Source organism: Mytilus galloprovincialis, chromosome 8 (assembly GCF_965363235.1).
Source record: "Mytilus galloprovincialis chromosome 8, xbMytGall1.hap1.1, whole genome shotgun sequence".
In the NCBI taxonomy this organism is placed as follows: domain Eukaryota; kingdom Metazoa; phylum Mollusca; class Bivalvia; order Mytilida; family Mytilidae; genus Mytilus; species Mytilus galloprovincialis.
In genome coordinates, this window is record NC_134845.1 from 36,312,455 (window position 1) to 36,339,931 (window position 27,477).

Sequence of the window (27,477 nt, forward strand, 5' to 3'; positions counted from 1 at the left end):
ACACGTCATCTGTATATCGGATATATATGTCCCAACTCATTCGGTAAAAAAACTTTACTCAGTACTTGCATACTTAGTGCTACGTAGATTATTGAACGTGTAGCTAGCCTATAGTTTCTACATATATATTTGATAGCCGCGTAGATGCTACGATATTGAACACGACCCTGGGTTGCGTTAAATAGCGTAGATGCTACGTAGTGCTACGTAGATTTGTGTCTATTGAACGTGTAGCTAGCCTATAGTTTCTACATTTATATTGATAGCCACTGCGTAGATGCTACGATATTGAACACGACCCTGGGTTGCGTTCAATATCGTAGCTGCTACGTAGTGCTACGTAGATTTTTGTCTATTGAACGTGTAGCTAGCCTATTAGTTTCTGCATATATATTGATAGCAGCTGCGTAGATGCTACGATATTGAACACGACCCTGGGTTGCCTTCAATATCGTAGAGGCTACATAGGGCTACGTAGATTTATGACTATTGAACGAGTAGATAGCCTAGCTTCTATCAATATCTATATAACAGCTAGGATAGTTACACGTTTAATAGTCATAAATCTACGTAGCCCTTTGTAGCCTCTACGATATTGAATGCAACCCTCAGTCTATCGTTTTTAAAGACTATAGATTGCCCTCTAAATGTCTTTTGTTTATTTCCGTCGTTGGGGTTCTGTTTCATTGACGTAAACCTTACATCGCCTTTAAATCTATACCTGAGACGAGATAAATCAGCAATCAATCTCATATGTATATATAACCATTTAAATCATTCTTATATTAACTTCCTTGTTCTGAAAATACCCAAATTTAAAGACACAATGACATCTTAAAACGGAAGTATGTGTATATACAGGGAATGTTAAACCGAAACTAAGGTAAATCATATGGTTTCTAACTATTGAAATGACCCTTTACTGTTAAAAGGTTCGTAAAGTAAGTATGATTCTAGGCATGTTTTCTTTGTGTGTTTTTCAATACACGTTTACTGACATGTAATTGATATACACGTGACCAAATAAATGTACTCTTTCAACTCTTGTTCTGTATACCAGTCATGCAGTTTCAAATATGGGCGTCTTAATAAATTCTGTGCATCTAAAGCGCTTTTCTATAGATTCACCTTCTTGTAATGTTAATAATATGTATTTACCAAAGTCATAACAACTATAGGCATACAACATATAAACAACACAAAGTATACATAGATTGCAGAAGGTAGTTTGAAACATATTGCAAAATGTTCGATCTTAATTTTTGTGCACGAGATATATTATACAAAATTACATAAATCTGTAAGAATATTGGAACTCATTAATTGTAAATACTTATACATAGAAGGTTTTCTCCAGTAATATGGTTTGTTATAGTATGATTTAAGACCTTGATAAGTGGGAAATTTCAAAGGCAGGTAGGAATAAATACGCTGATACAACAGCAGCTTTGTGACCTTAATATGCCCAAACAGAAAAGCCAAATGCACCTAAAGTCAACTTTGCCTGAGGTACAAATGTATTTGAAACTCAGTTTCTTAATTACTTTTTAATCTACGATCAGAGAAATTGATGAAACAATTACATTAAACGGTTGTTGAAGGTTATATATAAAGAAGAAAAGAAGAATGATGATTTATATAAACGCCTAAGAATGTAACTGAAACACGCGAATGAGTGTTATAAAAATAGCTGTTATATTTTTAATAACTTTAACTTCCTCTGGTGCGTGCATGTGATCTCAACTAAACTACGTGTTTATGTATCTTTTTTTAGGTAACCTGGCCTAAAGTCCAAGTAAGCTTTTACCGTAACTTTTCGTCCGTCGTCCGTCGTTGTTAACTTTTAAAAAAATCTTCTCTTAAACTACTGGGCCAAATTTAACAAAATTTAACAAAATTTGGCCACAATCGTTATTAGGATATCTAGTTAAAAAATGTGTTTGACGACGAACAAAGATAGAACATAGGGGTGAACTGCAGTTTTTGACTTATATCTCTGAAACTAACGCTTTTAGACAGGGGGTTTAATTATTCATCAGGTTGAAATCTATCTGCCCAGAATGAATTAGACAACCCATTGTTGGGTTTCTGCCCCTGATAAGTAATTTTAAGGAACTTTTTGCAGTTTTTGGTTATATTGAATATTATTATTGTTAGAGATAAACTGTAAAAAGTAATATTGTTCAGCAAAGTAAGATTTACAAATAAGTCACAAGGACCAAAGTTGTTAAAATTTTTGTAAATATTTGTAATCTTTTACAAAACAATCAGTTTCCACTTAAAATACTGAGACAGATTTAACCTAACTAGGCCACAGTTATCATTTTGGTATTTAGGTTAAAAGGTGTGTTCGATGAACCCGTCCGCCAGCCAACATAGCCGACATGTCTAAAATTAGAACATGGGGGTAAATTGAAGTTTTTGGCTTTTAACTCTGAAACTAAAGCAAAAGTATAATGGTTGCATTATTTAATGCATCAATTGTAAAATTTCAGGTGATCGACACAGTCTCCTTGGAGTCTCTAGTTATTCTTGCCATATTTATCACTCGATAGTTATAACCCTTGCTATACCTTGAAATGAAACGAAAAGTTACCTGATTATTACTCATTATTTATGCAAGGTGTCTCAGTGACCTAGTGGTCTAAGTAGCCAACTCAATAGCTGTACATGTCCACACCGAGGTTGCAAGTTCGAATCCCGTACGTGGAAGAGATAAAATTGAGAATGGAAATGGGGAATGTGTCAAAGAGACAAAAACCCGACCATAGAATCGACAACAGAAGAAGGTCACCAACAGGTCTTCAATGTAGCGAGAAATTCCCGCACCCGGAGGCGTCCTTCAGCTGGTCCCTAAACAAAATTAATATATATACTAGTTCAGTGATAATGAACGCTATACTAAACTCCAAATTGTACACAAGAAACTAAATTTAAAAATGATACAAGACTAATAAAGGCCTGAGGCTCCTGATATAGGGCAGGCGCAAAATGCGGCGGGGTTAAACATGAATATGAGATCTCAACCCTCCCCTATACCTCTAGCCAATGTAGAAAAGTAAACGCATAACAATACGCACATTAAAATTCAGTTCAAGAGAAGTCCGAGTCTGATGTCAGAAGATGTAACCAAAGAAATTAAACAAAATGACAATAATACATAAATAACAACAGACTTCTAGAAGTCAGCTGACATGCCAGCTCCAGACTTCAATTGAAAGATTATGTCTTCAACATATGAATATCAGGCACAGTCCTTCCTGTCAGGGGTTTAGTCTCATACCATCATAACATATATGAGAAGAACATAACCCGTGTCATGCCATCAACTCGTTTAAAAAAAATGTGTTTCGTTCCGATGCAAAGACCATATATGTGAATCAATACATTAACGCCGAAATTTGCAAACTTTAAGGATCTGACAACAGTATCGTAACTATATCCCTTCTTAATAAGTATATTTAAAGGTTTTGTTAGTTTCTGAGGTGTATACTGACATTTTTGTACTTTATAAAGAATATTTCCATAAAACAATGGATGTAAAATACCTGAACGTATCAGAAGTTTGCATGTTGAGCTATTATAATATTTACGAATGATGTCCTTATACCGCTGATAAAATTTAGTAAATGTTTTGACTAGTTTGTGATATCGAAAACACAGGTGTAATAATTTTTCAGTAATACATACATTTCTCTCGTTAAAATCTAAGACATTGTTACATACACGAGCGAATAGTACAAGTTGAGATATAAAAACACCGTAAGATGGTGACAAGGGAACGTCGCCATCTAAAATGGACAATTAACGATAGGAAATGAAAAATCATCTCTTTTATTATAAATCTTAGCATTAAGCTTTCCTTTAATGATATAGATATCAATATCAAGGAAAGGACAGTGGTCATTGTTAGTATTAGCTTTATTTAAAGTAAGCTTAAGAGGATAAATTTCTTTAGTATACATACTGAATTTGTCATTATTGAGAGCCAAAATTTCATCCAAATATCTAAAAGTATTATTAAATTTGTGTATTAGATGTTGTTTCGATGGGTCTGTGCTGATTTTTGTCATAAATTGTAACTCATAACAATACAAAAACAGGTCCGCAAGAAATGGTGCACAGTTAGTCCCCATTGGAATTCCGATAACCTGACGATATACGGAATCTCCAAAGCGAACAAAAATGTTATCTAGTAAGAATTCAAGGGCAGATATAGAATCAAAGCATGTCCAATTGACATGTTCTGTTTTGTTTATTGCTACTAAAAATGACAGACCTATTACGGAGTCCAATCACAATTGACTAGGCATGTAAGTCTTCATACCGAAGGACAAGTTTCTGTCCGGGCACTCCAGCTTCATCCAATCCACCAATATTAAAAAAGGCCCTATATTCCGGTATATATGTAAATATATCTTACGTATTCATCAGTTGTATTAAAACAGGTTGAATATTAGAGTTGTCTATCTTTGTTCTATGTTTTGTTAAAGTTAGGATTAGAAATAAAAAAAAAGAAATGTTATCAACTTGTGACTTAGTTGTGACAGTTGTATACTTGATCTAGATAAAAGTCACTTATCACATCTATTAAGCCATCAACTTACTATGTTTACCTCATATCTAATTTAGACACAATTTAGCAGAGAGAGAACATAAATTATGCTTATATATATCTGATATTATACTTCATGTTATAATGCCAGATTCTAATCGGTTAAAACGAGGGAGACAATTTACTCTTTCCTAGACGGCAAATACTCTGTTACCTTTCACGGAGGCGTTTTGCTTCGCCTGAGTTGACAATGTTTTCTGCTCTATCACCTCCTTACCTTTATGAGTTATTTGTATATAATTTTTAACACAATAAGTAAAGCACAATTTATATTTATAGACATCACACAACAAAAGACCATGAAAGGAACAATATAGCATCGTATTTGATATAAACAATTGACCACATTTTGTATCATGTGCTGTTTCCCCTTTTATATTGGTGTACATTTGGACTACCTCATTTTATGATTAATAATACTTTATGTAAAGATCACTTGCATGGATTTTTTTTACAAACGCAGAAACAAACCAGTCTTTAAATATTAATAGCTGTAAGTACTAGCTTATTTTATGAAGTCTCTCACCATTTTTTCTTTCTGTCTTTGAATTGTTCTGAGATCACAAAATTACCTGTGAAATCCTTTAACTTGTTGGTTCTTTCTCATTGGTTTATTATTATATGCAAACTTGTGTTAGGGTTACTTGTAACAGAACTCAGCATGTTCTTTAATTCATACAATTGATTTGACCTAATTCTGTTTTTCATATAAACCAAAACTATAGCAGTCTTTGATTTTATCTCCACTATAAGTCGACTAATCTTATTCCAGAACTCAGATTTAAACAAAACAAAAGTTGGATGTTCTTTCTTTTGAAAGTGCAACTTATAAAATATTTTCAAACGTCTTGTATTAAACAACCTTTACGTTTTTCTAGTAGCGGATCCAGGGGGGTCATGGGGTTGGACATCCCCTTTTATAGACGATCAATACATTGGAACGGGAACATTTGGTCGAACTCCCTTTTTCTTCTGAGTTTGGACCGTACGCCTTATAAAAAAAAAAATACTGGATCCGCCCCAGTTTTGCAATCTGATTGGAAGGATGGAATATTACAAATTGTGATCTATGTTTGTGTCACACACTGCACCTTTCTTTGCAATTTGTTACTTCGTTGGTTACATAAAACAATTTAGAACTATAACCCTGTATTGAAATAATGAAATAGTATAAAATTTATGTTATAGACACAATTATAAGACAATCAATGACATATTTTATTTTAGTTCTAAACGGAAGATAAAGATGGGAAACACCCAAGATCAGCCAGCTGTGACAAGTAAGAGGAATATGAAACTGTAGTAATTAACATATACCTACCAAAACATATAGTAACATCACTGTAGTATTTGGAAGTTTTTAAATGTTTGAATCGTGATAAGAGAAAGGGAGCCATTTGTTTTTGCCGTGTGGAATTTATCAAAACGCAACTATTTGTTTAAATGGGATGCCGAAAATTGGTAGTATACCCTTTTCTCGACACATTAACAACCCTTGTAATAACTAGACGACTAATATTTAGGTTTACAGTAGCTAACATTGTAGTTGTCTGACCCTACTCAGAAAATTGTCTCGTTTTCTAGTTGCGGTCAATCTTCCGTTCGTTGTTCATGTTAATCCACGTATAATAACATAAATTTTGGACATTTTTTTGCTGTTATTCCTTGCAACTGAAGGTCATCAAACATTTGACCAATCTGTGTATACTGACAATAATAAACGTTATCGTTTATGGGTATATACTAGAATGATATATGTACAGTTAAATTTTAAAAGTTTTTTAAGGAGCGTTTCAAAAATATTTTTCACTGAGAATTTTCGAAAAAATATACCTTTTTAAAATGGTACATTCATCAATAAGGTGTATTTGCGTCACAGAAAACAACGAAAACAATCCGGCTGCTTTAGTCAAGGGTATCATAGTTTGCTCACCCAGATTTTTTTGTTTTAAAGAATACGACGATTTGGCAATAGTGGGAATAAAATGCTTGACTTTCATTGTAATCCACCAGTTCTTTCGAAACTACGTTTGAGTTCGAGTTGCTACAAGCTAACGTTTTTGTTAAGAAGATTTTTTTTTATATAAGAGATTAATAAAAAAGATTATGAATAAAAAAGTGTTTTTTTTTTCAATTGTACGAACGAATATTGTATACATTGTACTTCAACAAGCAACTTGATGGCAAAAAAAAAAAAAGATAAGTAGGACATCAAAACCATACTTCCTGCTGTCCTACATACGGCCAAGTTAAGATAACTTAAAGTTTCCCCTTTAGAAAAGTAAAGTTTATACAAAAAACTAAGACTTATATTTCGGGAAATATTTAAGATCTATTTATATATTTCCTGTTAAATAGGATATCTGATACTATGATAATAATCAACTAAATATTTACACTTGTTATTTATCTATATTTGGGTAAATTTTAACCTACACAATTTAAAAAAAAATACCAGTATATTTCTTTTCTTCAAAATGTCAGCTACTAACACACCGACGGTGGAACCTTCCCCAGCAGTCACCACTCCAAGTACACAGGGACCCCGACACCACAGATCGAGACACCATGGGTCGACGAGACAAACTAGGCCGAGATTTGTACAGATCGGAAATATAGCTCTTAGTGTTATAAAAGGGAATATAATACACCAAACGGTATGTAGGACAATTCAGCCTCAAGTATATACATCTTCATTGAATATAATTACTTTTTAATTTCAGTTAGTGCTATATATAATGGGGTAATTTTCATACGACAAGAACGGAAGGTGGTCGTACATGTTATCTGATTGTTTTACAGTAAATGTCTGACGATAGTCGATAGACGTTATACCTGTGTTTAATACATAATATATCCACAAAAGTTTAAATAAAACAAGGTCTGAACTTTGTATGATTTTTTTGTGACTGTATTGTTAAATGATTCGAAGCAGTTTTACTAGTATTTTTAGTGTTATCTGCACTTTTGTCGGGTTGTTTTCACTTTGACAAATCTCCCATTTCCTTTCTCATTTTTTTTGGATCTTATATATAGTTCTGCAAAAAAAAAGGTCTTGATACGTTCAAGTATATGCAACATTATGGTCTATGGAGAGATTCAGGGTTTAGTATCAGTTGAAGTGGTCTAGAGAATGTCAATATTGATCATTTAAAGACTAGTTAATATTAAATTGTGCCTACAAGAAAACATTATCCAACGCTGTTCAGTAGTATACATTAAAAAACATAATTTCTATTAAGAAACGTATTTCCTTATATCAAGTTAACAAAATCAGGAACATATATATTGTTAGATTTACAGTTCCCGACAAAACCGAAACCAAAATTGCAAATGACTCACTTCAAAATATAGATTTTTTATATGATCGAAACGGATAATTACAAGGGAAATATTCTCAGAGATGAGCGTTACTATCAACATTCGTTGCCGATGGAATTCTTTATTTTATCTTTTGAATAATTAGACATATCAAGGTTACAAAATATCCCATGATACATGTAATACGCTGACTATCTAAATGAATTTAAGATAGCTGTTTATTTACTGTAATGTATATACATATATTTAAACCGATTATTATTTATTTCCTTGTATTATATTTTTTTGACAAATTTTAAGTCAACATCGCTTATTCCGGCGTCACACTGTCCCGATTTTTATATACGATGGACACCCGAATGCGAAAATTTTAAGTTCGTACGAAGTTGGTCCCGATCTCTTTAAAATACCAAAAAGTGACCGAAGCAAGTACGATGAATAACGAAGTCTATACGATGGTGCCATAATTATATACGATAGCAAAAGATGGACATACGAAGGTTAACCGAAGACGGGTATTTAAGCTTCATATCTCAGCCGAAGCCTACACGATGGATCACGAAGGCTACACGATGATTTACGAAGGCTACACGATGGATTACGACGATAGCGCAATGGCCATACGATGTATAAAAGACGTCGTGTACAGCTTACGATGCATTTAAATTATATATTGTTTGATCAATATTGAATAAATATTATATTGTACATTTAATTTCTGACTGGTTTAATCATAAGACGGAAGACCGTGGGCTCGAAGAGTAAAATTTGACTCTGAGTCTCTGCATATAATGCCACCAAAATCAGGGAGAGGGAGAGGAAAAAGAAGAGGGACGGGTATGAGTCTAGCAGGAAAGTACAAAACCAAAATAAAAATAGATATAGAAGTGGAAAGTTCGGAATCGGATACCCATATAGCACAGAGAAAAAGAGACAAAAAACTGGAAGTCCGATCGAAACTGAACAAGAAATCCATAAACAGGACCAAGAGCCCCAAAAGACGGAACAACAAGCGTCGACGCCTCCCCTAACTGATAGCAGACAATCTGATTCTTCTTCTTTCCTAACTGTCGTATTAGACTGACCAGTGCATATTGCGCATGGCACTTTACATGTATTTTAGCGCGAAAATTAACTTTTATTTAGCTGGATTTATTGCCGTCGTAGTTCAATCTTGTCGCCTTCGTACTTTTATTCGATGGCAACACGATGGGATTACGAGGTATTCACGAAGTCGTGTTGCCATCGTAAGACCTTCGGGTAGCTTCGTGATTCATTCGTGTAGACATCGTAATGTCAAAACCGCCCGATGGAAACGATGGGAACACGAATGCAATACGATGTTCAAAGAAGCATTCCCGGTGACATTACGATGATGAGGATGGTGATACGAACTCAATACGAACCCTCAACATCGGACGCACCTTCGGGTATTTTTTAACATGTTAAAAAATTTATAACCCTTCCCGAAGTTGTCCCCGAAGGCTAGAAAAAGTTGACGATGGTTCTACGATGGTTAAAGATGGCACTACGAATAGCCCGATCTGGATAAGATCAGTCGCGATTTTGAAAATTTCCATAATCGTGTTACCATCGGTGTAAAAATCGGGACAGTGTGACGCGGGCATAACGAAAAGTGTGGGATGTGTTCATTGTGATACACTGTATTTTTAAATAACTGCATTACATTCATGCTTCATAAGAATTCGAAACGTTTGATTGGCTGATAACAATCGCAAAATATTTATTTGTAAGTGCAATATTAATGACTGCATGTGCTACCCACGATTACAATATAACAATGCAATTTGAAAAAAAGATAAATAAAAAAAAGAAGATGTTGTATAATTGCAAATGAGGCAACTCTCCATGCACACGAGATCAAATGAAACAGAAATTAACAACTATAGCTATTCACCGTACGGCCTTCAACAATGAACAAAGCCCATACCGCATAGTATGAAGGCCCCTAAATGACAAATTTAAAACTTTTCAAACGAGAAACGTCCTGATTTATGTATAAAAGCTTGATATAACTTTTAATTTCGAAATTATATGTCATAAACGTTATTATAAGAATTTTTGAAAACGGGTTGATCGATCTGTGCATGTTTTAAGTACGAAGCGCTTCATACAAAATGTGCTTCGGTCAACGCTTTTCATCCCTATAAAAAAGAAACATTCCATTATTAAGTAATTTTATCAAATATGTATTATAATATATGTTTATGCATGCATTGTCTCCTTCGCATTTTATATGTGAAAGTGAGATTAATGAAAACAGTTCTGGAGTTTGAACGAACGGAGTTTGTTATTTCATCCCAGTTTGGAAGATTCTTGAAGACTTCTCCAATTTACACTTTATTGGTGTAAGTTTTCCCTGTTTTCACCATACGCGTTCACATTACTTAAAATTCATAATATGAACAGTGAAATGTTTTCGTAGTGTTAATTTACCGTCGAAATATCCCGATTCAGTAGTTCAATTTAGGACTATGTTGATCTAAATAAATTATAGAAAACACATTTCAGTACAAAATAGAAAATAATTTTTTGTTCAAACATTTTTCATAATTACAGACTGACGTATTAGTCAATAGCGCAGCACCAGATTTAGATCTTAGGAAAGGGAGAGCATCCAAATCTTTATTAGAAGCAGCAGGAGATAGCATACAATCAGAATGTACGGATCAGTATCCCACTGGTATCAACAGCAAGACAGTGGCAATAACTGGACCAGGCAATCTTCATTGTAAAGCAATATTTCATGTGACATTACCAAAATGGCAAGCTCAGGGAGACGAAAAGGTAATGAAACATATTTTCGTTGGCAATAATTAAGAGAGCCATATTTTTACTTTTAATTGTACCGGTATTGGAAGTCAGTACTCTTTGTATACAAATGTAATAATGCATTCCATCCATTAATGTGAAATATAAAGGTAAAAAGGTCATTACAGTTTTAATGACAATAATTGAGTATGATTTAAAATGAATGCATTTACATTGCTGTTTATATTTAGATAACCGTAACCGTATTTGGCACAACTTTTTGGAATTTTAGATCATCAATGCTCTTCAACTTTGTACTTGTTTGGCTTTCTTACTATTTTGAGCTGAGCGTGACTGATGAGTCTTGTGTAAACGAAACGCACGTCTGGTGTATTAAATTATAAGCCTGGTACCTTTGATAACTGTAAGCATGTCGAATTGTACGTATTATTGTATTGTTAATTTGTGTATTTCTCTGTCCTGAATGTTCTTGCATTTATTTGTACCGTAGTCCTGGCATGTAAGGTTGACATTTTAGTGTTATATTTAACATTTTCATAAAAGCGGGAGGTTATACTACCTACAAAACCAGGTTCAAACCACACCTTTTTCTTGAAAAATCCTGTACCAAGTCAGGAAAGTTGCAGTTGTTATCTTATAGTTCGTTTCTGTGTGTGTTGCATTGTCGTTTTTTTTGCACTTTAGTATTTAGGTTGTTTTGATTGTTTTCCTCTTATAGTTGATGTGTTTTCTTCGATTTTATTTTGTAACCCGGATTTGTTTTCTCTCAATCGATTCATGACTTTCGAACAGTGGTATTATTTATTATTATTTATTATTATTATTATTATTACAATTTTTCTATAGCGCTAAATCTAAAACAATATTACTCAAAGCGCTTTACATCACATGTTAAACGAAATATACACACAGACAGTGATAAAAATATAAAACATGAACAAATAAATAAATGATGAAATAAATATTTAAGTGTTAAAACTTTCCTAGATAAAAGGATTAATAATGTGGAAATTTTTACAAAAAAGTGGAATATATATATCAATGAATCAAAATAAAATTATACTGAATAAAGTTGGTAAAATAAAATAGCCAAAAAAGTCTAAAATAAGATTGCTATTAAAAATTATCAAATATAAGTTAAAAATTTGAAAACGTATTCAAAAGATGAAAAAGGAATATTACCATGTAAAAATATAATTACTGAAATGAAAAAAAAATAATATGTGTGCTACTAAAAACATACAATGTACATATTATAAATGAAACATATCTCCAGTTAAAAGAAAGGTTCGATAAATCAAAAGCAGGCTAACGTCTATGGCACAATGTATCACAGAAACGAATTTAAGGGATTAAAAATGCTTGTCGAAAAAAGTGAGTTTTTAAGTTCTTTTTGAATACAGGCACTGACTTTGCATTTTGAAGTTTTTTTTGGTAATGCATTCCAAAGGATGGCCGCTGCTTGATCAAATCTTCTATTGCCGTAGGTTTTGGTTCGCACAATAGGAGTTACGAGTGTTAAGTTGTTTTCAGACCTTAATGATCTTGATGGCCTGTATAAATTTACAAGTTCACTAAGATATAATGGCGCTTCATGTTTCACGGACTTGAATACATATAATAATATTTTGTATTGCACCCTGTATTGTACAGGCAGCCAGTGAAGAGACTCAAGTGTCGAAGTAATGTGTTCGTATTTCTTTTTTCTTGTAACCACTCGCGCAGCAGTGTTCTGAACCCTTTGTAGTCTCTGAATCATGTAAGCTGGTAGTCCATAAAGTAAAGCGTTGCCATAATCCAATCTAGAAATAATTAACGAATTGACCAGAGTTTTACATGCATCCTCGTTGATGTACGGACGTATGCGGCCTATATTTCGTATTTGATAAAAACATGATCTCGAAACTGAACTGACTTGTTGGTGCATTGACAGAGTCTTATCAAAATGAACACCCAGATTTTTAATACACTCAGAACTTGTAATGATGTTTCCTTTAAAGGTGAGATTGCAATCCTTCAAATCTTTCACGCGGTTTTTCGGAGCAAATAGCATCAGTTCTGTTTTGTCCTCGTTCAGTTTAAGCATGTTTTCACACATCCAGGAACTTATATCGGCCAAACAGTCTTCAATTCGATTCGATGTGTTTTTCCAGTTATCAAGAGGTTCGAAAACTAAATAGATCTGCGTATCATCGGCGTAGCATTGATAAGACATGTTGTGACGTCTACAGATTTCGCCGATCGGCTTCGAAAATATAGTATATAGCTTTGGGCCAAGGACGGAGCCCTGCGGCACACCGCAATTAAGACGAAATTCGTTGGAGTGGGCCGAGCCTACTGCTATACGCTGTGTCCTATCTCGGAGGTAAGAGAGTAACCATTTCAGAGCAGAACCTGAGATTCCAAAAGCATATTCTAATCTAGCTTCGATAATGTTATGGTCAATCACATCAAACGCCGCTGAAAGGTCGAGCACCAATAAAACGGCACAACAGTTTTTGTCTAGCGCACTTGCAATGTCATGGTGAACTCGAAGTAACGTTGTTTCAGTTGAGTGTCCCGCACGATAGGCAGATTGAGCAGGGTCATGAAGAGTGTTTGACAATAGATGCTCTTCTAGACGACTTTCAACAACTTTTTCGAGAACTTTAGAATCGAAAGGAAGGTTCGAAACCGGGCGATAGTTTTTCAGTGTGTCTTTATCTAAACCGGGTTTCTTCAACAGAGGTCGCACAATAGCCTCTTTATACGATACTGGTACAGTAGAAGTTGATAATGACTTGTTTATGATCATCGTAATATTGCTGGCAATGCTTTTTACACTAGTTTTCAAAAGCGTAGTCGGGATTGGGTCGAGTTCACAAGATTTACTTGACGCTTTTAGAATAATTTTCGACACTTCATCAATTGACGCAGGGTGGAAGTCGGTGAGAGTGTTGCCTTTAAAACGTATATCTGCTCGTAGAGGGTCAATATCGTCGATAGAATTATTCGCCGAAAGTAAACTTGTCCTGATGTTTTCGATTTTCTCAAGAAAAAAATGTCCGAAACGATTTGACAGTTCAAACTCGCTTTGATGTGATGGAAGGATGACGTCATTACTATTTCCCAAAAGTCCGTTGGTTAATTTGAAAAGTTTTTTGTGATCATTTCCAATATCCGAAATTTTGTTTGAATAGTAATCAGTTTTACTTTGTATCAGTATTTTATTTGATGTGACACATAATTCTTTGTATATCAACTTGTGAACCTCGAGCTTTGTTTTCCGCATAGTTCTCTCAGCTTTCCGACGCTCGACCTTTGCTTTGCGGATTTTGTCGCCATACCATTCCGTGTTCGGTCGCATCGTTATGATTTTTGTTTGAACCGGTGCATGTTTGTCTAAGACTGCCTTGAGATCGGAATTATGCAATTTAACCAAATTCTCAATGTCAGGATCATTGTTGTGAATGAAACAATTCGTGTCGATGTCAGCCTTAAAACTTTCAACGTCGATATTGTTTATCTTTCGGATTGTCAATGATTTTTTCAGTCTTGCTGGTTTGCTAAGATTGATTCGGCTATGAACAGCAAAATGATCTAAGGACGCATTGCTTTTATCGTTGTATATTTGCGTGTCTTCGATAGACGGTTCACCCAACAAGATTGAACTGTTTTCTCTACTTATGATAACATCGAGCGTGTGTCCACGGATATGTGTGGGTCCCTCAACTTGTTGTACTAGTCCACGATCGCTAAGTGACTCAGTGAACCTTCGCCCACCGCAATCGCTAACGTCATCAAGATGGAAATTAAGATCACCTACGATGATGATTTCACCTGAAAATTCCGTAGTATAGTCTAGGAATTCTAACCATTCTTCGAAAAAAGTGGTTGTTTTCAGTTTATTGTTTCGGGATGGCGGGGGACGATACACAACAAATAGTCGGAACAGGTTGGAATTAATGCTACATTCGAGAAGTTCAAATTGCGTGAGCTGTTTTTTGCGCTTGATTGGTTTGATTTCTAAATTCGACTTGTGAATGATCGCTACTCCGCCTCCTTTTCGTTCGGTTCTAGATATATGATGTATGCCATACCCATTTGGTACAAGTTCTGAAATGACGCACTTATCAGTGATTGAACCAAGCCATGTTTCCGTAAGTGCTAGAATGTCGATATCATTTGATATAAGGTAATCATTGATGGAAAGAGCTTTATTTTTCACAGATCTAGCATTGAGTAATGTTAATAAAAGTTGGTTAGCGCCGTTCCAGTTATGTGATTTCTCAGGATATACTAAATTCGATACGTTGACACTACTCGAATATAAAGTTTTGTCGGATCGTTGGCGAACTACTGTTGGAATATTCGACGGAGCTTCGGTTGTGAAAGGAATTAAATTGTCATGATTTATTCCTGTTGAGTGAACATTTGAATTGTCTCTATACGAGCTAGTTATAGTTCGAATGAATCGCAGTATGTTTCTACCCGCTTTCGTTCCACGTCGTGTGCGTTTTGAACGATTCACAGTTAATGTACTGTGACAGTTGTTTAAATTACCTGTGCACTTAGGTCTATATTTAGACAACGATAAAAATAAACGTGTAAACATGGCTAATCGAGCGTTTTAAACAGTCAACAGAAATATTTAAAATGTCTATATTGACTTCAAGTTGATATTAAGTTCTAAACTGGTAGTCCCACAAGGATGAATTATCGGTTAGGTGTATCCATGCCAAATTTGGAATCGATATGTTTCATAATAATGTCATATATTGTAAAAGTAACACTTACACTGCGGGAGCAGCCGTTCGGCGCTAACCATCAGAATTACTACTGTTGCCTTTGTTTAGAAATATAATTATGTCAATCTTATTTTTTCATGACAATCAATGTCGTAAAATTAAAACAAAAATTCATTTTCGTGTGAAAAGTCTTAGAAAGGTCTCAATAAAAACTGTGTAGTAAATCCTGAAAATTCTTCTTGTAATTTTTATACTTTTTAGAACATAGATGTTGTCGTTCGTAACTGCCTTGCGGAGGCAAACAAACAGAGGCTTACATCGATGTCTTTTCCAGCACTTGGAACAGGATTTCTGAAATACCCACCAAGGACTGTAATTGCTTCAATGTTCAAAACTGTGGAAGATTTTGCCAAATCGAATCCTAATTCTACAGTCAAGATTGTGAACTGTATCGTTTTTGCTGGGGACAATGACACTTTTAAGGTACACACTTTTTTTGTCGTGTAGTAAACATTTATTTTGAAGTAATTGTTTTTATATCGTATTAGTGGCACGATTTAATATTGATATTTAATTACAAAAACACGTAAGCAAAAGAAGAATCACTAAAAATAGAACTAACGAATGAATTTTTTAAAAACATGTAAAAAACCATATAAAAAGAGAGGCGAAAGATACGAAAGGGACAGTCAAAATTAAACGAATAACGCAATAGCTAAAAAAGAAAAAGACAAACAGATAAACAGATTGAAGTACACAAACACAACATAGAAAACTAAAGACTGAGCATCACGAATACTACCAAAATCTGGGGGATATCTTAAGTGCTTCGGAAGGTTTAGCAGATTCTTTTCCACATGCAACACATGTCGTGTTGCTCGTGTTAGAACGAATCCGGTAATACGTATTATTCGATGGGTTATATTCGGGGGGAAAGGCATTGGGATTGTATTCATTTGGAAATCATAGCTCGTTTATTTAATTTTGCTTTGGAATGTTTATACTAAATATTTGTGATTAATAAAATCCAATATAATTGAAATTTAAAATGTAAACATCTCTTCACTTTTAGGGAGTTATTGTTTTACGATTTCCCCTGCCATTGGGCTGATATCACTTTGACATATAAACACATTTTTCAATTCATGGGTCAATAAATGTAATATATATCCTGCAAAAGTCGGGGTTATTTATTTTTTTTACTTTAACAGGAGTTTCTAGACGAAGCAAAATCAAAGGCAACTAGTAAAGGTAAATTAATCCAACAAGATGTGACATTTCAATCTATGCTTGCAAAAATAGAGTGTATAACACGCTGTTCTCCAAAATAAAATGAGCTAGAGTCAATCGGAAGATAAGTGTTTAACAACATTTGCTGTTTTGTCCATATCTTTTTAAGATTATACGCGGAAAACATGGATAAGTGGTTAAAAAACAAATAAATACGTTTGTTTTGAAAGTGAAAATACTGTCATCTAATCTCTTTTGCAAATCATCAAGGGAAAAATGAGGCTCGTTTTGATGACTACGATTAATTATGAAATGTGATAATGTCTCTAAATAATTTCGTTGTGTATATAATACAGTTTTAAATGATCAAAACTATTAAAAGCTTGTACATGTATGTATTTGTACAAAGTTAACACTTATTACACACGATGCATACTTTCGTCCTCATCTAAATGAAAAGTCCTTTAATTAATTTCCTTATTCAAGATTGATTTCAGATGGCGGGTTACGCCCATAAGTACTTCCATAGTATGCACTCCATCTTAATATTCATCGGAAATAATTTGATAGACGCACAGTAGTTCATTCTTTCGTTTGTTTTCATTTATAATAATAAAACCAATGCGTCTTAGAATTTTAATACATTGTATCTCAATTGAACTGCGCTTTCTTGGCTGTTCACTGTCTTTATGGTTGCTCGTTTTCCTTCAATTTTAACGTGACGTCCGTACTCGACACGGGAATTAAGACCATATCCAGCCTCGACGTTATAAGTACTCATGGATACAGATTACTCATATATAGCAATAATGAGTCTTTAACACGGCAACACCAATGAGTCTTAAACACGGCGAGAATATCAAGCCGCTGAAGGCGGACTTATTCAAGTGTCAGTATGGAATCTAAAGCTTAAATAACAAAAAAAAAAAAAAAAAGGACGAAATAGCGGATCGAACCCAATCCAAATTAAATGTGATCCTGCACTCCGAAATGTCATTTTTGTTCTGCCAGGAATGCTTAACATTTCATTTCATTCTTAACTTTATCTAGTAGTAATAAACAATTCTATAAACAATTTAATTTTTTAATTTCAAGGACTACAAGAAAAAGACATGGTAACTCGAAATTCTCTAAATGCAAACATTGGCACCATCAGTGTTGACATTGCAGTAGGATCTATCATAACCGAAAGAGTAAGGATGGTTATAAAAAAAGAAAATGTTTTGCCAAAAAAAAAAAAAAAAAAAGAACGCATCATTTATATCATACAGGGCTTTATTCATAATTTGAAAACACATTCAAACAGTTAAGTAGTACTTTCAATCAACACTGGTCAAATGTTTTATACATTGTTTTTATAAGCTCTAGTAACACCTCGTGCGAAATTATTCTGAAGTCTGACGGCCTTTTCAAGGACTAAATTGGTCCATGGTACCTAAATAATAATGAAGGTAGTCAGACGTCAGAGCAATATCGTACTGAAAGAGAGACGAAATTTATCAAACTCATTGTTGAAAACCAAATTAACAAAGATATGGTAGATAAACGAAAAAAGACCAACAGACAAACAACGGAACACAAAGCACAACATAGAAACACTTTTGACAGATCAACACGTACCTCCATCCCTAAAAAAACCCCAAAAAACCCACCCAACCGGAGATGCTCTCATGTGCTATAGACGGGTAAGCTTATCTTGCTCCATATGTGACAAAATATTCAAATTTGGGTGTTTCTGTACGTGCACAAGAGGATTTTTCAAACTAAAAACATATATAGTTTTCTAAACTTGGATCTACAAGATTTCCTGATAAAAAGCAAATAACTTTGAAAAAGTAGTTTGTAAGCTATTTTACAGAACATTTTTTCAAATTTTATATCTTTGAGTAAACCATACAATATAATGTTTTAAAATAGTCTTCATTTCAGTGCACTCAAAGACATTACATTCATTTTGTAATTAATTTTGTTTTGTGTTGTTTTGTAGGCAGACGTTATTGTAAATAGTTGTCCCTCTGATATGAAACTTGATTCAAGGCCAGGACTAGCAAAGGCTATGTATGAAGCTGCCGGAAGTGGATTACAGGCTGAAATTGACCAAAACTATCCCAATGGTTTAAAAATTGGGGACCTGGCTGTCACTGATGGTCATTCACTCCATTGTAAAAAGCTCTATCACGGGTGTATGACATCTTTCTATGCAAAGAAAGCAAGTGGATTGCTTCCAGAGAAGGTTTGAATTAATACCTTTTATGTATGTTCGATACCTCTCTTACATATTTTCGATACCATCTTAACGTATGTTTTATACATTTAAAACCTAAGGGAAAATACAGAAAGATTATTTACTTTAAAAAATGAGAATGAAGAATAAAATTTTGTCAGTTAAACATTTGGCTTTACTGTTAAAAATATCAATGGAAAAGTGTTATTTATAACGCAATCTCTAACATGTCATTTGAAAACTTGTGAGCCCTTTTTATGTCTCATCAACCATTTATTTTCAAAAGAAAATATCACAAAGTTATGGTGTAGGTTTCCATTGATTTAAATTTAAAAAAAATAGAAGCGTTCCAGGTATTTGTTTATTTGTTTGATGACGATTTTATGTTATAAAAAAAGCTTACAATGAAATGTCAATCAGTATGAGAATGTTAATGATGTTTTTTCTCTATCGATTTCTAACTTTTGAACAAAGGTATATTACTGCTACCTTTATATACTATGCCATACAAATTTTGTATTAAGGGGGCTCGCGGGTCTAAATAATTTTTTTTTATTTAATATAGGATTTCGCTATATTTTTCTATAAATGAACTTTATATTTTTCTTAATAGAAAAATGAAATAAAAAGATGGGGTCACCGTTCATTTACGCTCACAATCTGCCTCCGAAAGAAACCTACATATTTGTTAATGTTCTTTTTTTCTGTTGAACTAATAGGAGAAATAGCGGTAATATCGAAATAAAAAAAGAACAATTACAGAAATCGCTAAAATTTTACAAATATTTAGTTTATGTACAGCTTATTCGAAAACATCAATAAAAAATATAGGTCACCGATGACTTAAAACAGATATTTCAATTTTAATGCCAAAAAAATGGCATTTTTGCACCAAAGGGAGATAATTTTGAGCTTTTTCAATGATATCTACATTTTAAAGTCACCTGGGGCCAACAGGAATAGATTTTTTGGAGTGATTTTTGTACCATATGATAAAGTAACAACTACTAAAGGTTAGAGATAAAATTTGTAATGAAAAATAAATGTTTATTTTTTTCTGAAAATCTTATACCCGCGAGCCTCTTAAGAAGAATAATATTTCAACCACAATTCAGCTATTTTGTTTTTGTTTTTCTAGGTTCTACAAAATTTTGTTACAAAATGTCTAGTCGAAGCAAAGAAGAATTCAGTCCAAAGCATAGTCTTTCCAGCGCTAGGAACAGGATTTTTGAAGTTTCCCCCAAAAACTGCTGCTACTAATGTAATAAAGGCAATAAGAGAATTCCAGATGAACAATTTGCCATCAACCATCAAAACGATTAAAATTGTTATTTTTGGTGGAACAAACGATTGGAGCTCAGTTGAACAGGTAATCGCATACCGTGTAGAGGGTTATTTTTGCGGGGTGCAAATTTTTGCTTATTTTTGCGGGTAGAACAAAATCGCCAAAATAATTTGCGCCAATTTAAAAAGGCACAGGTAAAAGTTTTGAATTCGCCAAAATAAAAACCGCCAAAATATTTCGTAAACCTTATTCAATAAAAATCGCGAAATTTTACACCCTCGAAAATAATCCTCTATACAGTATTCAAATCTGATTATGACACAAATAGAAGAATACAGATTTGTTTGACTTATTAGTATTTATATTTTCTAGAGTTAAAACATACATATATCATATAGGTAACAAACTGCAATGTCCATTCTTTGTGTTGTATGTTAAGTTTGAACATTACTTTTTATGCCCGACCTACGATAGTAGAGGGGCATTATGTTTTCTGGTCTGTCACTCCGTTCGTCCGTGCGTCCGTTCGTCCCTCTTCAGGTTAAAGTTTTTGGTCAAGGTAGTTTTTGATGAAGATGAAGTCCAATCAACTTCAAACTTAGTACACTTGTTGCTTATGATATGATCTTTCTAATTTTAAAGCCAAATTAGACTTTTGACCCCAATTTCACGGTCCACTGAACATAGAAAATGAAAGTGGGAGTTTCAGGTTAAAGTTTTGGTCAAGGTAGTTTTTGATGAAGCTGAAGTCCAATAAACTTGAAACTTAGTACACATGTTCCCTATAGTATAATCTTTCTGATTTTAATGCCAAATTAGATTTTTACTCAATTTCATGGTCCATGGAACATGGAAAATGATAGTGCGAGTGGGGCATCCGTGTACTTTGGACACATTCTTGTTCAAATTTAAAAGTAAGATAATTATGATTTTGTCATTTATTAGGTACTTATATGTTATATAAGTTATGTTTATACATAGTTTGATTTTAATTACACTCAGTAGTCATTATTTTAGGATTTTCCAAGGATGTGTATTTTCTTTGCTGTTGAGATGAAACAGATTTATTATCATATCTCAATCAGTTAGATGTGAAGTTTATCACATGTTCTTAGCAGGAGGTCTAATTACATCAGTTCCAATACAAATATACATGTCTTGTTAATTAGTGACCACTTGTGGCATTTGGCTTCCTTTGTCCTTTGTTTCTTGATACATTAATCTGGGTGCAGTTTTAACTCCTCTCACTTATGAGTATCCCATTAAGAAGTTGTGTATTAAAAACCTGTGTATGCTGCCTTGAGTATCCATTTATTTAAATGCAGATTAAGCAGTTATAAGAATAATCTTGACTCTAAAAGTGATAGCTGAAAACTTGCCTCCCATCGACGTCTCCTTTCACCTGCAATATTGCAATGACAGGGGAATCAATCTCAGCACGGTTAAAATATTTCATTTATAAAATTTTATCACTGGTTGTTTCAAAAATTTCACTCATCCCCCAAGAATTTCTGGAGATAAACTGTCAAATTTCATACAAATTCATTCAAACACCAATTCAACATCAACACTACTAGGCTTCCTCATAGCCTCCTTATAGGCTTCCTCATTGTCTCATTATAGGCTTCCTCATAGCCTCATAGGCTTGATAGCCTCAAGGCATGATAGCCTCATAGGCTTCCTGATAGCTTCATGCATTTATTTTGAACCATCGTTCCTATTGGATTGGTGTGATGTAAAGCCAGGGGTCTATACTTTGCTACTTTTCAGTTTGCACATAGCTAGGCTCTTGGTTTAGGCATGGAGCTGAGTAGGTTCCCCATGGACCAAAATATAATTGTGATGTATATATATGAAATAAAAGTTGTAATTAAATTATGATTTATGTTTAATTCAAACATGGATACCAATGGCATTGCTACACAATATTTCCCAGGAGTTTATTTACAAGATAGGTTATAGCAGGAAAAATTAGGTTGATGATAATGTGAACACTAAATCCTTAATTTTACATATCATGAGTTCAAATGGTGTGTTCTGAAAGAAATCAGGGGTAATTAAATTATTTAAATTACTATGAAATTACTTTGAACTCATTATGTGTGACTTTGAGGATTTTGTTCACATTTATTAGCAAAATTGAAATATAGGGCAAAAAGTTACATCAGGATGGTTTAATTGTCAGGTCAAAGAAATTTGCAAGAAGATATGAGGTTGGATTTTTACTCAGGTGTTAACACACATTTCCCTATAGCATAACAGATTACCAAAGAAAAGATACAGTATAAACAACAGACAATTAAAATAAGATTAGAACAACATCACATCAAACAGAAATAATTTACCCTAAACAATATTCACATAGAAACAGAACACAATGCAAACATGGAACAAATGACAATTAAACATATTCAGGATCATTTCTGAGAATTTTGTATAAACCTTATTTTAAGTTCGTTGTCAGAGTCCAGTGGAGTAGCTAGGTTTTTTTTTACGTGTACGCCCAAACCTCGGTGAGGGTTTCAACTTCTGATGGTCCCAAGCGGGTCTATTTCATAGCATTCAACCCAGAAATTTTAACGAATTATTGAGAAATAAATATCATTCCTATCATTAATAAAGTTGTTAAGGCGCAATATGAGAGATCATTAAGGGGGTTTTGCAATAGCTGAATCCGGCAGTTATCAGTTCTTTACAGCATTTACAAAAAATTCTTTCGATAATCTTTCTTGAGCTGTAATGGTGCTTACTTTTGCCAAAGTTTCATGACAATCAACAATATCAATTAAGGTTTAAAAAAAATTCATGTAACAAAAAACACAGACAGTTTGTTCTGTCAATATACTACTGATTTTTTTTGCTTCAGACATTAATGATAAAAAAGGATCTGCCAAAACTTTGATAAAATTCGATCTGTAAAATTCGGGAAAAGCAAACATATAATTTTATCATATGCTCTGGATACTCTTCTGATAAAAAAACCCCAGTTTCTGTCCAACTATCGTATAATTTCACGAAGATTTGACAAAGTTATTGATACTACTAAGTATTTGAATTTTTTAACAGCATACTGAATCTTATTATTTATGTCGCCAACGAAATTTAGGATTTCTGTCTTTCTTTTGCAACTCAAATGTCACAGACTCGAAAAAAAATGCAAGACACATATGGAGTCTAAGCAGATAATGAAAGTAAAGGAAACTTAGTAGAATTCGCAGTAGATTCAGACTTTGACGGAAAATGTACAAATATATTAAACTTGATACCATTTGGTTAAAAAATGTAAATTTCGTCCCTTTTATTCGCCATTACTATTACATTACTGAAAGGAGAATTACCAGGCTAATGTGCTTTTAACCAGTTCTTTTTATTTTCTTCAGATATTATTTTTTTTAATCAAAATTCAAGTGTACGCCCGGGCGTTTTGACGTAAACGTAGCTACGCGCCTGGAGTCAGTATTTAATATAACTGTTATTAATTAAGTGACATTACAGGCTTCGTATTGTTTTTTGATTATTCATGTTATTTTGGTATTATGGCGAAAAGCAAAATATTAGTCCTTCCAATTCATCGAATTAATTATAGATAAAAACAAGTATCTTTTTTGAAGTAATTAGACTTAAAAAAAACCCAACCTCACTGTTTCAATACGACAAACACCAATGAGCACAAGTGTCAACTGTTGTGTGCAAATAATAATGTAAAACATTGGTGTGTTTTTTTACAGGCATACACATCAGAGGTTACTACAACAGGCAAAGGAGGTATACTATCATACTTACAAGATATTATGCTCCTTATTAATTTTATTAAATTATTAAGTGTATCTTTAAGAAAATAACACGTAGAACGCCACGGAGTCACGATTATTGTCATTGTCATCATTACTTTTTTTACTTTGAAGGTAAATTTCCGACGCATGAATCTTATAAAGTAGTATTCTATTTTGATACAATTCTATGCGCAAACGGTGAAATATACAAATACAATTGTAATGTGGACATAATAAGGGTAATCGAAATTCTTACAGACATCTTGAATAGAAGCAGTGTTGTTAGCTGCCAAGTATTGTCATTCGTTACTATGAGTTGTAAAGAAAATCAAAACATGATAATAACAATTTATTTCTTAATTATAAGCAACCGTTGTGACTGTTGTTTAGTGTCATTAGATGTTGTGTCCACGACCTTCAAATATTTTTTTATATACATAATGTATATTAATTTCAATGGTAAATGATAAATGTTTCCACTTATTAAAACAACCTTTATAATCTTTCGGTATGCATTTAAAACAAATAGAACGACATTTTTTTTATTGTAGCGGCTGTAAGTATAGCTCAAACAGCTCCACTCCCAACCCCAAAACGTGGTACAAGAGCTTACCTTGCTCATAAATACAGAGAAGAGCCAAGAACGCCATCATATTGGACACACTTCCTGAATACCAAAACTATAAAAGAATGGAATACCACCCAAAAGGGCAATCCATACAAAGTTTCTAGCGTGGACCAAAAAACGTATAAATCTATTTCTAGAGCATTTAACAATACTGGAGGGTCAACGATAGTTCGAATCGAAAGAATAGAGAATATATTACTCTTTGAACAGTACACACAAGAGTGTCAACGAACTTTCCGTAAAGCGTATGTTACTCAAGCATGCACACCTCTCAAGGATGTACAACAGTCAACTGGTATTGCAGTCACTATGAAACACCTTGATAAAGAGATGACAAACCATTTACACGATGAAATTAATGAATGTTATTTGTTTCATGGTACTAAAGTTGCTGTAGTTGATGTTATCACACAGCAGGGTCTCGATAGTAGGCTTGCTTCATCTGGACTTTTAGGGACAGGAGTGTATGCTGCTGATACGGCAGCAAAATCGACTGGTTATACAGGTAAAGTTAAATTGGAAACTGGTATTTATTTTATCAGGAATGTAAAATAACCACTACTCATTTTTTAGGGTGTAAATCAAGTATTTTCAACAAAGATACAGGAATAAAGAGACACTATAAGCTCATCAAACGGTCTTCAGCAAAGACAAAAATACAAAGCTCAAAACCCAAATCAGTAAAGAAAAGTTGTGAAAAAATCGTAAGCGGAAAATATCAAAGATCTGAAATTAACATCAAATTTCAACAACCGCTGGCAAGCTTTCTACCTTCGGACATATATATGATTATGTGACAGAAAACAAACCCCTTACTTTTTAGAGATTTTAGTTGTCGTCTTTTAATCTTGACAAGAACAAAATATACACACATGGAGGAACAATAAAAAACAGCACACATTGATGACTGCTTATTGCTTAACGTTCAGTGGCATAAATCTACTTAGCTAAGTTTCTTTCATTTACAATACTTGTCAAAAAATAACAAAAGCAAAAGTAAAAGCAGCACATAATGACAAATGCTGTAAACAAAGATCACAGTTTCAAAAATGTACATAACATTCTGAAATTAAATAGTACCGTTCTGCACTAAATACTACTGTAAGATGAGGTTATGAGCACAAACCCCGCTCGTGACAGGTGTGTTTGATTCCAATCTTAATTGATCAGAGTTGTCAGTTTTCCTGCCGAAGGTCGATACTTCAACTTTCTTCACCATCAAGAAAGTGTTACAAGAGGCATTAAAAGCCAATTAATCAATCAATCAATCCATAAATCAATTAATAAATGAACGGCTATCTTTGAAGGAGATGCTATACGTCCTCAAAGTTCAGAATGCCACATTCTTGTTTAATGCCTAAAATAGGAATTATAAGTTTATTGATAAGAACAACCCAAAATACAGTTGATTGATTGATAGATTGGTTTATTACGCCATTTTCGGCAATATTGTGCTATTTCATGGCGATCAGTTTTTATTGATAGAAGAAGACGGAGTGCTTGGAGAGAACCAACGACCTTCGGTGGGAAAACTAACAAACATAGTCGATTAAGATTGGAGTCAGTGCATTTGCCCCATGCGGTATTCGAACTCGCAACCGCAATTTTGACTGGCTAGTGATACAGTAGTTCGACTATTTCGACAACTTAGACCATTCAAACCACAGATGCCCTCCCCAACATATATGACTCAAAGATAGAATAACAATAGTTTAATAATACAGAAGATACCACGGGGAGATTCAAAACTGATAATGCAAAACAAAACTGACAATGACATAGCAAATATACTAAAGTCAAAGGAATGACTTCCAGAACCAACAAACACTACAAAGAAAACTACACTAAGATACACGAACCAATCGAATTCTGGGATAATATCAGCTGTTTAAAATGTGTAAATGTATAGTGACTTTTATAAGTCTATTATGCTTAATTTTAACCACTCAAATAAAGTTGTATTTCATTTCAGATCAAAATCAAAGCGGCGAGAGAAAGATGTTTCTAATGAGAGTTTGCTTAGGTGATATTTTTATTACAAAAACGTGCAATAAGTATAAACGACCTCCTTGCAAAACGTGCGGCAATGATTTTTGTACAACACACCCCGAACTATACGACTCCGTCGTTGCTGAATTCAATATGAGGGAATTGGTCGTGTATGATAGCAGTAAATGCTACCCTGAATATCTTATAACATATAAATGATCTAGTTTGAAGATATGTTTATTCCATATTTATTGTAAATTGAGTTACCCATTATGTTATTGTAAAGGAAACTTCGCCATAAAATCAAAAATTTTGTGTTATGTTTATTTGAAATAAATGTGCCTAATTTCAGTAACAGTAAAGGTTTTGTTATCCTTCATCAAATTGGATATTAAAATCCGAATATCAATTTTCGACAGGTCGTTACCTTTATAACATCTCGAACAAATAATGATGTGATATCTAAGTTCAGGAAAGTCTCAAAAGAAGTATATATGTCATATCGTAGTTTCAGTCCGAGTAAAAAAATAAGGGCGAAAGATACCAGAGGAACAGTCAAACTCATAAATCGAAAATAAAGTGACAACGCCATGGCTAAAAATGAAAAGTACAAACAGACAAATAACAGTACACAAAAAACAACATAGGAAACTAAAGACTGAGCAACACGAACCCCACTAAAACCGGAGGTGATCTCAGGTGTTTCAGAAGGGTAAGCAGATCATGATCCACATATGGCACCCTTCGTGTTGCTCATGTTATGACAAAACTGGTAAATAGTCTAATTCGGTAGGTCATATACATGACAAGGGAAGAGGATTGTAGTTACGACGTAAGAAACATATCCGACATCATCTGTGAATAGGTTCCATAACGGTCAACCAACTCGTGA

General features: G+C 33.7%; 1 protein-coding gene across 1 annotated transcript; it reads left to right on the top strand.

Annotated features, from left to right (window-relative positions):
• The first annotated feature begins 785 nt into the window (after positions 1-785).
• Positions 786-26,947, top strand: LOC143085686 (protein mono-ADP-ribosyltransferase PARP15-like). The gene is made up of 12 exons (XM_076262184.1): positions 786-883; positions 5,843-5,895; positions 7,100-7,272; positions 10,517-10,744; positions 15,718-15,939; positions 16,668-16,707; positions 17,782-17,879; positions 18,674-18,919; positions 20,049-20,279; positions 23,924-23,960; positions 24,520-25,101; positions 26,569-26,947. The coding sequence occupies exons 2-12, from the start codon at positions 5,862-5,864 to the stop codon at positions 26,802-26,804; spliced, it is 2,127 nt and encodes a 708-aa protein (XP_076118299.1). The 5' UTR covers positions 786-883; positions 5,843-5,861; the 3' UTR covers positions 26,805-26,947.
• The last annotated feature ends 530 nt before the right edge of the window (positions 26,948-27,477 follow it).

Bases quoted from the DNA above. Each gene is read 5' to 3' on its own strand.
- LOC143085686 (XM_076262184.1), top strand. From the start codon at position 5,862: ATGGGAAACACCCAAGATCAGCCAGCTGTGACAA. The intron at 18,920-20,048 runs GTTTGAATTAAT...TTGTTTTTCTAG, and splicing joins GTGGATTGCTTCCAGAGAAG to GTTCTACAAAATTTTGTTAC. The intron at 25,102-26,568 runs GTAAAGTTAAAT...ATTTCATTTCAG, and splicing joins AAAATCGACTGGTTATACAG to ATCAAAATCAAAGCGGCGAG.